At 44.3% G+C, this 16,808-nt stretch overlaps 1 protein-coding gene across 3 annotated transcripts in view; it reads right to left on the bottom strand.

Moving 5' to 3' along the window:
- The window catches only part of SUCO (SUN domain containing ossification factor), a 159,062-nt gene that overhangs the window by 94,282 nt on the left and 47,972 nt on the right, over positions 1 to 16,808 (bottom strand). For all 3 annotated transcript variants that reach the window (XM_040360118.1, XM_040360117.1, XM_040360119.1), the window contains exon 2: positions 732 to 837. In XM_040360118.1, coding sequence (XP_040216052.1) covers positions 732 to 837 — 106 coding nt within the window. The remainder of the gene's footprint in view (positions 1 to 731; positions 838 to 16,808) is intronic.

Raw genomic sequence — 16,808 nt, forward strand, 5'->3', positions numbered from 1 at the left:
AGATCACAAGGTTATAAGCTGTTTAGGCGGTTTCACTTTAATTTTTACTGCTTGCCCTTCCTCCTCACACTTAGAGCCTGGTACAGATGCATTTCTCTTCCAACAATCATACAGTGTGTGGTGTACATAGATTTGCAAAACAATGGGATAAAGGAATATTCCTGAACTTTACATTTTATCTCATGGTTACTGTGAAATTGTGTGAATGCATCAATGCAGTGCATGTTATCTCAGCGTGCAGAGCTTGGATTCATTGAATGAGTTTACCAAAAATGTAAATATTGCAGAATGTATGCATCTTAAAAAGAAAATAAATCTTTAGAACCAGTTCACACCAGATGCAGTTCCATTTTTTCTGCACCAATACAGTCAGCTCCGGTCAGTTTCTACACCTGGAACTGACTGCACTGGTGTGAACTAAAGCCATTGAAATACCTGGAAAACACTGTGCATGCATTTTTAGTGCAAACAAAAAAAAAAAAAAAGCAAACAGAACTGAATGGAACTGCGTCTGGTGTGAACTAGCACTTTACTTTTACTCCAAAAGCATTTTATTATTTTTTTTTTTTTTTTTTAAATCATTGATTTTTATCCACACTGCTACACAGCATGTGAGATCTAAAACCTATTGGTGCTGGCTCCTTGCTTTTTGGAGCTAGCTCCAAGACCTTTGGAGTGTTAGTGTGGGCTGGCATTATCATTTTTCCTCATCACTAAATCCAAATACACACCTCTTTCTTCACATGCTCATCTTCATTTACAGAATGCTCATTGTGTGCAGATTGGGTTGAAGGAAGGACAGTGTCTTCGTTGCAGAACACATGGCCAGGTGGTAACCTAGAATAGAAAGGTACAGCATAAAGAAGAAGAAGAAAAAAAGTTAGCTTTGAATGAAAATCCTGCTTTGTCCAATAGTACGTTTTAAAATATTATATATCTATATCAAAAAATATCACACAAAGTTAAAGAGTAAGAGAAGTTTTCAATCTACATGTGAAAAAATAAATAATGTAGAACATGCAATTCAGGAGAAGTGTGATAAAGTTATTTTTTTAGTATTGCAATCTAACAATCACAAAGTACATCTAAAGGCACACTTTTCTTTATTAAAAAAATAAAAATATGGAATGGTAAAAATCCCATCAACGGTTTCTTTTTTGTTACATTAGGGAAATTTCCTTCTACTTCCTTCCTAGGGACACAAAGACAAAGGAACCTTACCAAAGTAAGGAAAATACCCTCTTAGCTCCTGACCACAGCTGCAGGGAAACTGGGCAAAAATGCAAACTGCGTTTTTGCCATGATTTGCATTTTCTGGTGGCCAAAATCTTCCTATACTGAACACGATTCTTCTGTGTTCAGTAGAGGGAGGTTTAACCTCACCGAAATGTGGCAGCTCCTAAACTCTGCTAAAAGCCTATGCGTTTTGCATCCATTTCAAATCACGGGGCTGAATCAAGGAAATTCTGCCCGCAATCATGTGTGAATGGAGTCTTAAAGGGGTTGTAAAGGTTCGATTTTTTTAAATAAAAAACATGTCATGTCATATTTACCTCCACTGTGCAGTTAGTTTTGCACAGTGGCCCCAATCCTGCTGTTATGGGGTCCCACGGCAGCCGTCTCCGCTCCTCCCCGCTAATGCCAACCCCCTCTGGGAAGCCCTTTCCCGAGGGGGTTAGCTTGTGGGCACGCTCCCGTGTCATACAGTTGGCGTGCATAGACACCAAGTGTATGACTCAGTCCCGCCCCCGGTGGCCGTGTCAATGGATGTTATTGACAGCAAAGGGAGCCAATGACTTCGCTATCAATCTATCCAATCAACGGCCAGATGCTGTGGTGAAGAGGAAGCCGGGGGACTCGCACAGCAGGTGAACGGTCTCAGGCAAGTAAAACAGGGGGGCTGGAGGGCCCATGACAGCAAGGTGTTTTTTCACCTTAATGCATAGGATACATCAAGGGGAAAAAACACAAACCTTTACAACCCCTTTAACCACTTCAATACTAGCCCTTAGGCTGCATTCACACCTCCGCGACAAGATACGCTGCGTACGCGGCGTATTTTGCCGCGAGTGTGTTTTTTTTTTATTTTTTTGACAAAGCCTTCCCATTGCTGTCTATGGCCGAACGCCAATGTCGCCTGAAAAAAAGGGTCCGGGACTTTTTTTCAGGCGACAGGCATACGGCGTCTATGAGATGTGAACCATCTCATAGACAGCAATGGGAATTCTCCCCTCCAGCGGCACGAGCGTCCGGCGTCAGGCGTTTTGTCGCGGAGGTGTGAATGGGCTCTTAGACATATGACGTCCATCCAGGATGGAAGATCCTATGACGTCCTGGGCTTTGCGGGGGGATATCTGAATGATGCCTGCAGCTAGAGGCATCATTCAGATATTCTTTAGTGCCGGCGATCCTGCGCACCATAATCATGAGATCGGTGACATTTTTTTCACCGATCTCATGCTTTCCAGCCTGGAGGAGATGCAGGGTCTTTTTGACCCCGCATCTCTCCATAAAGAGGACCTGTCACACACATTTCCTATTACAAGGGATGTTTACATTCCTTGTAATAGGAATAAAAGTAATAAAAAAATAAAAATAAAAAAAAAGTGTAAAAAAAAAACACGCCCCTGCCCCCGGTAGCTCGCGCACAGAAGCGAACGCACACAAGTCCCGCTGACATATGTAAACACCGTTAACATATGTGAGGTATCGCCACGTGCGTTAGAGTGCCAGCAACAATTCTAGCACTAGATCTCCTCTGTAAATCTAAACTGGTAACCTGTAAAAAAAAAAATTCAAAGCGTTGCCTATGGAGATTTTTTAAGTACTGAAGTTTGGCGCCATTCTATGAGTGTGCACAATTTGAGTGTGCGCAATTTTAAAGCGCGACATGTTAGGTATCTATTTACTCGGTGTAACAATCTTTTATATTTTACAAAAAAAACTGTGCCAACTTTACCGTTTTGTTATTTTTTTAATTCATAAAACATTTTTTTTCCCCCCAAAAAAGGACAAGATAAATTGTTGCAATGACGGCCATTTTATTCCCTAGGGCAGTGATGGCGAACCTTGGCACCCCAAATGTTTTGGAACTACATTTCCCATGATGCTCCACTACACTGCAGAGTGCATGAGCATGGGAAATGTAGTTCCAAAACATCTGGAGTGCCAAGGTTCGCCATCACTGCCCTAAGATGTCTGCTAAAAAAAAACATATATAATGTTTGGGGGTTTTTGCGTAATTTTCTAGCAAAAGAATGACGATTTGTACATGTAGGAGAGAAGTGCCAGAATAGGCCCAGAATTGAGTTGTGTATAAAAGCCCGGTATTGAAGTGGTTAAGGCATGTGTAGATGGGCAAATGCCACATGCATTTTGCATGTGTTTAAGATGATTCAGAGTCTGATCACAGATGCATTTGACCTGCAGTTAAACTCTTAGGCTGGATCAAGTGACGTTCCCATTGATACCTAAAGAAAGAGATAAGTAGTACTGAGACAAATAAAAGCCTGTGTATAGGAGTCCCAATCCCAATTTATTTCCACTAATGCAATTCTTGCTGGTCAGTTTTCCAATTAAATCATAGCAAATGCATCAAAATCCATGACAGAGGGGGGCCATTTACGAAAGGCAAATCCACTTTGCACTACATGCGCAAAGTGCACTTTGAAGTGCAGTTGCTGTAGATCCGTGGGAGACATGCAAGGAAAATAAAAAAAATAAAAACAGCATTTTAGCTTGCACATGATTGGATAATAAAAACCACAAAGCTTCCCCTCATTTCAGATCTACCCCTCAGATTTACAGCGACTGCACTTCCAAGTGCCAATTTAGTGCAATTTCAAGTGCACTTGGCACTTGTAGTGCAAAGTGGATTTGCCTTTCGTAAATAACCCCCCCACAGTGTTAAAATTGTGCAAATACACACAGACATGTATTTAGATGAAAAAGCATTGGGGAAAGGTAAATCAGTATGAATGGGCACTTGTTTTGGGGTACTAGGGGATCATTTAAACTGTGTTAGGAAATACTGTATGGCAGGGTTTGACAAATTTGCTTGGAATCTAGGAGCCAGCTTAAAAAGTTAGGAGCCAGAAAACGCGTCCCGACGAGCTTGCGCGCAGAAGCGAACACATACGTGAGTAGCGCCCGCATATGTAAACGGTATTCAAACCACACGTGAGGTATCGCCGCGATCATTAGAGCGAGAGCAATAATTCTAGCACTAGACCTCCTCTAACTCAAAACATGCAACCTGTAGATTCTTTTTTAAACGTCACCTATGGAGATTTTAAAGGGTAAAAGTTTGTCGCCATTCCACGAATGGACGCAATTTTAAAGCGTGACATGTTGGGTATCAATTTACTCTGCGTAACATTATCTTTCACAATAAAAAAAAAAAAAATTGGGATAACTTTACTGTTGTCTTATTTTTTAATGAAAGTGTATTTTTTCCCAAAAAAAGTGCGCTTGTATGACCGCTGCGCAAATACGGCGTGACAGAAAGTATTGCAACGATCACCATTTTATTCTCTAGGGTGTTAGAATAAAATATATATATATATATATATAATATTTGGGGGTTCTACTTAGAGGGAAGGAGATGGCAGTGAAAATGGTGATGGCAGTGAAAATGGTGAAAGATTGCACATTAGAACAGCTGTTTAACTTGTAATGCCAACGGCCACCACCAGATGGCGCCAGCTCACAGAAGGAAAAGCTTGGGACTTCACAAGGCCGCGGCCTTAATTACCGGGCGTAGCGGGCCCGCCGCTCAATGTGGGGGCGCACGGAGACACAGGATCCTGTGCCTCCATACGCCCCCACCTCCCCCGCTGCGCAATCGCGGCGGCCGGTAATTGAGGATGCAGCTTTGCAGCCTTGTAGGCCGCAAAGCCGCGGCCTCAATTACCAGCCGCCGTGGGCGCCAGGTCACAATTTCTTGTTGCAATTGCCACCTGGATTTCGTCGACTCCTGCTGTATGGGTTATGTGAATTTTCATGTGAATTTTCATCTTTTTTGTTTTAAATCATTCTAAACCATATTGTAATTATTTCCTGTCTTTTGGGAAACCACGGTTAAAAACATAATATCCAATACATTATAAAGCTGGAAATACATTTTTGATTGTGCATTTCTGCATGTAAACTGCAGGCATAAAACTCTGGCGTGCCATCCCTCACCTACAAAATAAGGGATATTAACAAAAACCGGCACATTAAAAAAATTGCACCAATTTCTAGATTAACACATTTTGCTTCATGCAATAAATCAAGTGGTACATCCCAATTAATTGCATGGTGGTGCTTGAGTTTCAAGTGCGCCTACTTCAATTTTGCTGTGATCAGAGATAATCTTTTGCCGCAATCATCCTAAAGACGGATTGTAGATGTGTCCGATATAGCAGGGACTGGGCGGATTTCGATCTGTGTGTGGCTGTCCCGGTTTATCAGTGTATTCCAACAGTGGACAGTCAGAATATAATGTCCCAGCAGGGGGAATCCTCCACCCAGCTCGCTTTGTGCATGGGGGAATCTGTGCCCGCCGGCTGGATAAAGGAGGAAGAAGGAAAAAACAAACACACCACACCAGTTTTATACCCAGCCTAAAGTTTCTCCTTCCTACATTGCTGGTCATTGAGACATCTCTCTCTCTTCTTCCCTTGCTGAAGTGCCAATCATCTGTCCACCCCTCCTCACTATAGCATTTACACCACTTGGTGACCATTTTTTCAATGGGTTTTAAATTAGAACATTGGCAAAAGTGCCTAATACTTCTGGCACACGTGATCAGACACTTATGGCATATTTATGGCGTGGCTGATACACCACCGCATATCACTATTATACAAGTGCTCATTTGAAGGGTTACTAAACCCAGAACCTGGCAATCTCATGCTCAGTTAAAACATTAATGAAAATGTCACAAAAATCACACAAATATCAAAAACACAGACTACAGAGAAAGAAAAAACACAACACACACACTTACCAAAATCTGAGACGGAGGCATAGGACAGATACATATACAGTAAAGAGCCAGACAGGGTAGAACAGCAGGAAACCACAGTGGTGTCAGCCTGGATCAGGCTTTACCCAAACAGTGTGGATGTCTTCTCACACCTTAGTCATCGGCTTGGTAGGCGTCTGCTAATGACTCTAAATAAGCAACAGACTCCTCTGCCCCAAAAGGTCCAGCAGCATCAATGGTAACTGTAAGGGGTTAAGCCAGGGCTCGACAAATCCTGGGCACCAGGTCGCCATGGCGACTAGAAATAGGGTCCTGGTGACTTGGCTTGAGCTGGCGCCATCTGGTGGTGAGCCGTTGGTATTACAAGTTATTACCACCAGATGTGTAAGCTGGCGCCATCTGGTGGTGGCCGTTGGTATTACAAGTTAAGCATTACAAGTTAAACAGCAATTCTAATGTAATTTTTCACTATTTTCACTGCCATCTTCTTCCCTCCAATTAGAACTCCCAAACATTATATATATTTTTTATCCTAACACCCTAGAGAATAAAATGGCGATCGTTGCAATACTTTGTCATGCCGTATTTGCGCAGCGGTCTTACAAGCGCACTTTTTTGGGAAAAAAAATTACACTTTTGTTAATTAAAAAATAAAACAGTAATGTTATCCCCATTTTTTTTTAATATTATGAAAGATAATGTTACGCCGAGTAAATTCATACCCAACATGTCACGCTTCAAAATTGCGTCCGCTCGTGGAATGCCGACAAACTTTTACCCTTTAAAATCTTCATAGGAGACGTTTAAAAAAATCTACAGGTTGCATGTTTTGAGTTACAGAGGAGGTCTAGGGCTAGAATTATTGCTCTCGCTCTACCAATCGCGGTGATACCTCACATGTGTGGTTTGAACACCGTTTACATATGCGGGCGCTGCTCACGTATGAGTTTGCTTCTGCGCGCAAGCTCGTCGGGACGGGGCGCGTTTTCTGGCTCCTAACTTTTTTAGCTGGCTCCTAGATTCCAACCAAATTTGTCAAACCCTGGGTTAAGGTTCTGAAGCTAGGGTGCTTCCTTAACTGTTACATATGATGTAAGGTGTTAAGAAGTTTCAGAGTGAATATTATTTCTTTCTTTGTAGTAGAATTCTAAGATGGCCTTGCATACATATAATTGCTTGTTAATTCTTATCTCTGAACAAAACATTACACATGTAACATTCTTTAATAATTGGGAAAAATGTATCTTCCCTTATTTTCACAGGTGTCCTTAGTAATTGTTAAAACTAATTAACTTTGTACACTCTTAGGCTTCATTTCCACTGGCGTTTTTACAGCCACTTTTCTGAGCGTTTTTTACAGCTTAAAAACGCCTGTCCATGTTTATTTTGTAAAAAAAAAAAAAAATTTATTTGTGAGCTGCAGCTTTAAAAATGCCGCGGTCGCGTTTTTTGCGCGTTTAACGTCTGGCGTTTTTACAGCTCTACTCTGGAGCTTCAGAACGCCCTGGTCCTGCGTTTTTTTCACAGCTCAAAAACGCCTATGCCATTTGCAGCTCAAAAACGTCTACGTGGGCATGATGCCATAGAATAACATGGACAGGCGTTTTTAAGCTGTAAAAAACGCTCAGAAAAGTGGCTGTAAAAACGCCAGTGGAAATGAAGCCTTATCTGTAACTTCAACTATGTCCTACTTTACTCCCCCCCCCCCCCCCCCCCAATTAGTCCATGCAGGTGCCTCGCTTAATGAATAGAAAAATCTCTATTAGCCAATCACATATTGTTTAGATAATACGGCCCTTCCCCTTTTTTGTAATGCATATATTGTCATGATGTTATCACTAAAGCCAGAGATGATTTCAGCTACATTGCGTGTGTGTCTTATTTTCCTGTAACTGAGATCTCTCTCATGGGTGATCACCCGGACTAAACACACTGAGACTGCCCAAGGACAACCAGCGCCAGCCTGCAACCCCCACAGTGACCAGATATAATCTGTGTGCCCTTAATGTGGAAGGTACAGTAAGAGAACAGGCAAGGTAGTAAGTAATGGCAGGAAACCACCCATCACAGGCGATACACAGCAGTGTGGACCTCCGCTCACACCTTAAGCCTCAAACTTTAAGGCCCCTTTCACACTTGTACGACTTTAAAGTCGTGCGACTTTGCCGCGATTTCGCATCCGTGCTTTTACACCATTTTGGATCAGTACTACTTTGGCATTAACCAATGAAAACATACATGGTGTGAGGTAGTTCCTTTTCCTGCCATAGTTGTTTCCAGTTCCTGTTTGCTTCCTGGTTGTGGTGTGGTGTGTTGTGACAGAAAATGATTTCTACTCAATATATTGCCACAGCAATTGTCATTGCTGCTGCAGCAGTACATGAGGAAGAAGAAGAGAAGCGGAGGACAAGGACATATTTTGGGCTGTTTGGAGCACATTGTTCCTGAGGGAATAACCAGGAAGTGAAGGTGTGCTAGAAAATGTGCTTGGGAGGGGCTACCATGTTGAAAGGATTGGGTGGAACAAGGGTCAAAAAGTTGCTTGTGCTTACAAAGTCGTACTGAAATTGTGTCTATATTATTCCGGTACGATTTGCATGCTACTTAAGGGTTCAACATTGAGGTCTATGGACATTGACTCACATGGAAGTTGGAACAAAGTAGTGCAGGGACTACTTTGAAGTCGGCATGACTTAGTCGTGCCAATATGAATGGAAGTCATTGAAAATCATGGAGAATGACTTCATGCGATTTTGCAGTCCAAAATCGTGGGACAAGTCGTAGAAGTGTGAAAGGGGACCAACTGTGACTGCTGGTGAGCCACTCACACTTGCCTGTTTTTACTGTACCTTCCCCATTAAGGGCACAGTGACACACAGATTATATCTGGACACCATTGATGCCGCTGGCCCTTTGGGGGCAGAGGAGTCTGTAGCTTATCATTTAGAGTCATTAGCAGATATCTACACCAAGCCGATGACTCAAGGTGTGAGCAGACATCCACACTGTTTGGGTAAAGCCTGATCCAGGCTGACACCACGGTGGTTTTCTGCTATTCCACCCTGTCTGGCTCTTTACTGTACATTTATCTGTCATATGCCTCCGTCTCAGATTTTGGTAAGCATGCAAGGAGTGGGTGCTTTAAGTGACAACGTTGTCTTAGTTTTTTTTTTTACTTTCTGTGTAGTCTGTGTTTTTGATATATTTGTGCGATTGTGACATTTTCATTGATTAAAAGTTAATTACTGAGGGTGAGTCTGCGGATGCCTCATTCGCTTCATTTGGGGCTCTCCCCACTTTTTTGTGCCAAGATTTACAGTGTTCAGCAGTTGAGGGGAATAGCACCACAAGTCTTCGGTGAGACAGCACCCCTACTGTGTAGTTTTAGTACTGTACCACATTCAAGGACCTTCCCTCTTACTTTCTTTACTGCATTTACAGTTTCTAGAAGTTTCTTTACTGCATATACAGACCGGTTTTACTGTTGTGGTTTACCAACACTTTAAGGCAGGAGAAAAGCACAATACTTATCACAACATTTTCCAAAATATTCCTTTGAGCAATACTTGTTAATCCCCCTAATGACTAGTGAAGACACCCATGGGCGATAGCAAAGTGCATGGTATCCGTTGAGAAACCTCACCCCAAACATTGTGTGCAGCTGGCTCTGTTCAGGGTAGACAAAAATGTCCACAGAATGTTAGAGGAACTTTAGAGATGCTTCATTCACCAAAGACAGATTTAGAACTGTGCAAACTGCAATGCAAAGCTTTAGGCAAACTCCCACAGATAACCGAGAACTAATAAGTTCAATAAACATTTTCACACTTTTGCTAAACAGTAACTGCTGGATGCAAAGTAAAAGAAAACCAGGGATACCAGAGGAGCACATGTTACCCAAAGAAACGGGATCTTTGTCTGAAAATAAAAACAACGAACGCATTGCAGTTTAAGACATCCCTATAGAAAATCCACAAGCATCCCGAATCTGCATTGAAAAAAAATGCCTTCAGCAAGCTGTGTTTAATAGCTTTTAAAAAAGCCAGCTGGTTCAACAGATGCAAGGAGTGCGTGAAAATATGAAAGCACAACTGCGGCTTGCTGTGAAACATCACAACACACCCCGATACTTCACATCTAAATTTAGGCACTAGGCAAAAGGAGAACAAAAAAAAGTCTGAAATCAGAAAGCTGCCTATCTAATAATGCATAACTCAGGGTATAAGAAAGAAACATCCTTGCAGTGGTGCCCCCCACCCCCCTCATACTACAAGGGTAAAATGCTTAACCACTTCAGATCCGCGCTATAGTAAAAATACGTCTGCAGCGCGGACCTGAAGTGCCAAGTGGCCGTTTTTAAACGGCCTGTCGTTTCTCTGCTGGAAGCGCGTCCTCGCGAGCGCGCTTCTGCAGAAAACTGTGTTGGCCGTGTCCCTCGGACACAGCCAATCACAGATCGTGCTGAATGGCCAATCACAGCGGCCATTCAGCATTCGATCTAGCCGTCCAATGAGAGATGATCTCGAATGTAAACAAATGAGATCATCTCTCATCGCCGGCTTTCTCTCCTTACACACAGACCGCGTGTGAGGAGAGAAAGCCTTTTACAGTGCATCCATCGTTACAGTAAAAAAAAAAAAACAGTGAGTGACACAAAACACTACCCACAGTCCCTGCCAGTGCCACCCTCCAGTGCCACCCTCCAGTGCCATCAGCCAGTGCATTTATCAGAGCCACCTGCCCCTGCCATCAGTGCCACCTGCCCCTGCCATCAGTGCCACCTGCCCCTGCCATCAGTGCCACCTGCCCCTGCCATCAGTGCCACCTGCCCCTGCCATCAGTGCCACCTGCCAAAAGTGCAATCTGCCAAGAGTGCAATCTGCCAAGAGTGCAATCTGCCAAAAGTGCCACCTGCCCGTGCCACCTGCCCGTGCCACCTGCCCGTGCCATCAGTGCCGTCAGCCATCAGTGCCACCTGCCGCCAGTGCCACCTGCCCGTGCCACCTGCCCGTGCCATCAGTGCCGTCAGCCATCAGTGCCACCTGCCATCAGTGCCACCTGCCCGTGCCACCTGCCCGTGCCACCTGCCCGTGCCACCTGCCCGTGCCACCTGCCCGTGCCATCAGTGCCGTCAGCCATCAGTGCCACCTGCCATCAGTGCTACCTGCCATCAGTGCTACCTGCCATCAGTGCCATCTGCCATCTGCCCGTGCCACCTGCCAGTCCCATTTGCCGTCAGTGCCACCTGTCAGTGTCATCAGTGCCACGTGCCATCTTTTGTGATGGCTAAAAGATCTTTTTCACTTACGGAGGCATACGAAATTATTGCGGCCGACGAGAGCAACGGGGAGCCCTGCGATTCGGATTCCTCCGCAAGGTCAGACGCCGGATCTGATGTTGACTATGAGCCGATAGTTAGCAGTGAAGAGGAAGAGGAGGAAGAGGAGGAAGAGGGGGAAGATGAGGAAGAGGGGGAAGATGGGGAAGAGGAGGAAGAGGAGGAAGAAGAGGAAGAAGAGGAAGAAGAGGAAGAAGAGGAGGAAGAGGGTCCGCCCGCCAGACGAAGGCGTATTGCTAAGGAGGCAGTGCCATCCACCAGCACTGCTGTGCCATCCACCAGCACTGCTGTGCCATCCACCAGAACCGCAACACCTCGTCAAGCAAGGTCACGTACCAGTAGGTCCCATGCCAGCCTTCCCTATTCCCTTCAGTACCCCTTGTGGCTTCCTCCTAATTCAGGAGAAGCCAACATTCCCCCTTTCACGGCCCAGCCAGGAGTCCAAGTGGACACAGAAAATTTTGCCCCAATAGATTTTTTCAGTTTAATTTTTACTGAGGACTTGCTTTCCTCAATTGTTTCCCAGTCCAATCTCTATGCCCAACAATTTATTTCCAGTCACCCCACATCCTATTATGCCCGTCCCTTCCAATGGAGACCCCTTACAGTGGAAGAGTTTAAAAAATTTTTGGGCCTCGTATTCTGTATGGGACTAAACCACAAAAACGAAGTACGTTCATATTGGTCAAAACGCCCCATATACCACATGCCCGTCTTTTCCTCAAAAATGCCCAGGTCCAGATATCAAATGATCATGCGATTCCTACACTATAGTGACAATACCCAGTGCCCTCCCCGAGATGACCCAAATTTTGATAAACTTTATAAGATTCGGCCACTACTAGATTATTTTTCCCAAATTTTCCCCCAGTTGTTTACCCCGGACCAAAACATCTGTGTTGACGAGTCACTTGTCAAATTTTCTGGCAGGCTCGGCATAAAGCAATTTATGCCCTCCAAAAGGGCCCGCTATGGAGTGAAGCTCTACAAATTATGTGACCGTGCCACCGGATATACCTATGCCTTCAACATATATGAAAGGACAGCCAGCTACACCCCCCTAATTGCCCAGACTACATAGGAACCAGCGGGAAAATTGTTTGGCAACTCCTAAACCCGCTCATGGAGAAAGGCTACCACTTGTATGTGGACAATTTCTACACAAGTTTGCCCCTTTTCCGAAACTTGTATAGAAAGAAGACACCCGCATGCGGCACCGTACGGTCGAACCGGAAGGGCTTTCCTCAAAGCCTCGTCACCAAGAAGCTAAGAAAAGGGGAGACGGCGAGTGCACGCAATGAGGAAGTTCTGGCCGTGAAATGGAGGGACAAAAGGGATGTGTACGTGCTTTCTACCATCCACAACAATACATGCGTTACCATCAGAAGGAGGAATGGGCAAATCCAGAAACCTAAATGTATCCACGAATACAATAAGTTCATGGGGGGTGTCGATTTCAATGATCAAATGATCGAGCCCTACCTTTCCACAAGACGATCATACCAGTGGTATAAAAAAGTTTCAATTTACTTATTCAATTTGGCCATATACAACACGTACGTATTATATCGAAAATCCACTCCAAGACCCAAATCCTACCTTTACTTCCAGGAGGAAATCACCACTGCCCTTTTATACACCAGCAACCCACCAGCAACCATTCGATCCGATGTGGTAAGCCGACTCTACGAGCGCCACTTCCCAGATAAAATCCCTCCCGGACCAACAGGCCGAAATTCCCAAAAAAAATGCCGGGTGTGCTCCAAAGATGGAGTGAGAAGAGACACCCGTTTTTATTGTGCCCAATGCCCTTCCCAACCAGGCCTCTGCATAGACGGCTGTTTCCGCCGTTATCATTCCTTACTAAATTATTAGTCACTTCCTGCCATTTACCTTTACACCCCTTATGCCTCTGCTTGCTCTGTATTTGACCCTGGCTTGTTATTTGACCACGATTCTGCCTACCGATTTTGTTTATACCTCTGCCTGATATGGAACTGACCCTGGACTGTTATTTGACCACGCTTTTGCCTACCGATTCTGTTTATACCTCTGCCTGATATGGAACTGACCCTGGACTGTTATTTGACCACGCTTATGCCTACCGATTCTGTTTATACCTCTGCCTGATCTGGAACTGACCCTGGACCGTTTGACCATTCTTTTTGCCTGCCTCTTGGACTGATCTTTTACCCTGCCAGTGGACTAGTGGGATTCAAAGCACAGGGGTCTCACATGTGAGGGGCTCCAGAATTGTTTTTCTGGATGAAGAAAACTATTGTTTTTGTTTTCTCATTCTAGATTAGGGTCTGGTTGCCCGGAGGCTTCAAAGAGATTTGGGTGGGAGAAGCCTCTACCCCTGTCCCCATTCTGTCCTGAACGAGGCCCTACTTCTGCCTGCTGCCTGTAGGACCTATGCCATCATGCCTGTTGCCTGGACAATTGCATTTTCTTTTGCTGACCAAGTCCCTGCCTGCTGCCTGGACCAGTGCTATCGTCCCGTGGACAACTGCGCTACTAAAACCACAGGTACATTTTTTGTTTACCCTTTGCTTAGCATAATGTATTTTGGTGTGTAATTCTTGTCATGTGTATGCTATGTGTCCCTAGAACACCAGTTGGTCTTCCTTGCATGTTGGGCCTCTGTATGTGGTCAGGCTGTGAAAAAGTCCCACACATGTGGTATCGCCATACTCAGGAGGAGCAGCAGAATGTATTTTGGGGTGTAATTTTTGCTATGTACAGGCTATGTGTTGGCAATATCTTATAAATGGACAACTTTGCGTAAAAAAAAATGCGTTTTCATTTTTTTCCCACATTTTCCAAAAACGTTTGGAAAAAAATGAATCGTTCAAAAGACTCATTATGCCTCATAGATTATACGTTGGGGTGTTAGCTTTCCAAAATGGGGTCACTTTGTGGGCATTTCCATTGTCCAGGTGCTCCAGGGCCTTCAAAAGTGTAATAGGTAGTCAACAAGTTAGATGTGTAATTTATGCTCCTAGAACACCTGATGGTGCTCCCTGCATATTGGGGCTCTGTATGTGGTCAGGCTGTAAAAAAGTCTCACACTTGTGGTATCGCCATACTCAGGAGGAGCAGCAGAATGTATTTTTGGGTGTCATTTGTGGTATACACATGCCATGTGAGAGAAATAACCTATTACAATGACAATTTTGTGAGGGGGGAAAAAAAAAAAAAAAAAAAATATTCATTTTGCAAAGAATTGTGGGAAAAAATTACAACATCAAAAACCTCATCATGCATCTTACTAAATACCTTGGAATGTCTACTTTCTAAAAAGGGGTCATTTGGGGGGTATTTGTACTTTCCTGGCGTGTTCAGGGCCCCAAGAAATGAGATAGGCACCGGTACAACAGGTGTGATATTTTTTTTATGATTTGCACCATAGCTTGTAGACTCTCTAACTTTCACAAAGAGCAAATAATATCCACTAATTTGGGTTATTTTTACCAAAGACATGTAGCAGTATAAATTGTGGCCAAAATTTATGAAGAAAAATTAATATTTTGCTAAATTTTATCGCATAAACTAAGAAAAATTCATTTTTTTTCCAAATTTTCCGCCTTTTTTCATTTATAGCGCAAAAAATAAAAAGTCCAGAGGTGATCAAATACCACCAAAAGAAAGCTCTGTTTGTATGAAAAAAAGGACAAAAAATTCATTTGGATACAATGTTGTATGACTGAGTAATTAACATTCAAAGTGTGAGAGTGCTGAAAGCTGAAAATTGCTCCGGGAACGAAGGTGGTTTAAGTGCCCAGTAAGCAAGTGGTTAAAAGCGGAGTTCCAGGCTTTTTATGTTTATTACAAGTCAGCCGCTACAAAAAGTGTAGCTGCTGACCTTTAACACACACTTACCTGTTCCACTGTCCAGCGATGCGCCCGCATTGAGCGTCGCCCCTCTCCGCCGGCACCACCATTGACACTCTGGGCACCCGGCCGTGACAGCTTTCAGCTTCTCGGCCAGCTACGCACTGCGCGAGTCGCGCTGCACTCTTGGAGTGGACAGGTGATCTTCTGGGACCTGTCACGTGTCCCAGAAGATCACCTAGAGGGGGGGCTGCCTAGGTGGAGTGGCCTAGGCGGCCAGTAGGAAGAAAGAGGAAGTGAGACAGGAAGTCCCACTCCAAAACAAAGCCCCCACATCCCCCCCCCAAAAAAATTACATGCCAAATGTGGCATGTAAGGGGGGCGAGGAGTGCTTAAAGCGGAAGTCCCACTTTTGGGTGGAACTTGGAATAGGTTACTGTAATACTTACCCTATTCCTTGCTCCAGCAGATTCCTCTCCAAGTGGCGGTTCACACCAAACGCAGTGCAGGAAACGCAAATTCCATGCATGTTTCCCGCACTGTGTTCAAAACACACTGGGTGTGTGATCCTCTGTGGACGACAATGGATTTGAAAGAACACCCCAAGTGCAGATTGCAAATTCAGTGCATTTGCCTGTGAAGTGTCATATTCTGCTCCCTATCTCAGAATGCTCCGGAAGTCTCGTGGCGGCGCAATGCGTTCCGAGGGAGAGGGAGAGGGAGAGGGAGAGGGAGAGAGAGAGGGAGAGAGAGAGAGACCCCCATTCACAGCGAGATAGAGATAGTGAGATACATTCAGAGCAAGAGAGGGATCGTCTACATATATTATAGATAACGGAAGTAATGCACATAGGGCAGGTAATCCCCTCCCTCAGCCCCGCTTCTCTCTCAGTATCTCTCTATCTGTATCCCTCTCTCGCTCTGAATGTATGTACGTATCTCTATATGTCTACTTCTCTGTCGCTCTGAATGGGTCTCTCTCTCTGTCCCCCCCGCTCCGTGTATGGTAATACGTCACTTCCGTGACAAATTGTGATGGTTCACTGAAGGGTAGTGTCGTGAATACCCTGGAACGCATCGCATTTGAACGCATTGCGCATGCGCAGTTCGCCACCACGTGACTTAGGCAGCATTCTGTGATAGGGAGCAAACGGTGACACTACACCTGCACTGGATCACAGTATAGTAGTACCATGCGATCTGGTTGCAGCACGTTTTTAAAATGAGTGCCAGCACTACTTTTGGTGTGATCCAGTGCAATTTCAATCCATTTAAATAAATGTGCAACATGGGTCTGGGTGCTATTCATTCTTAACACCCCAAACTCAGTGCGATTTTTCTGCGATTTGTGGTCAAGCAAGCCGAAATACATAGGGGGAAAAAAAAGTACAAAGCTTGGTCACCCAAAAAGGTGCAGGAGCTTCTTTGTCATATTTGTGTTGCATTAGGCAGCCCTATGCCCGAAAACGCAAGGGAAAAAAAAAAAACACAACAAGGGGGGTGGTGTGGGGGTGTTGAGGGAAATTGTTTGCTTCCACTACAAAGTATAAATGGGGCATAAGGAGACCATAGATGGATCGAAATTCAGCCGGTTCAGCAAGGACTGGATGCATTTTTATCCATGTGTGACCACTGCAGTTAAACATAAGTAGATCTACTGATCGA

This window comes from Rana temporaria, chromosome 7 (genome assembly GCF_905171775.1).
Source record: "Rana temporaria chromosome 7, aRanTem1.1, whole genome shotgun sequence".
NCBI lineage: Eukaryota > Metazoa > Chordata > Amphibia > Anura > Ranidae > Rana > Rana temporaria.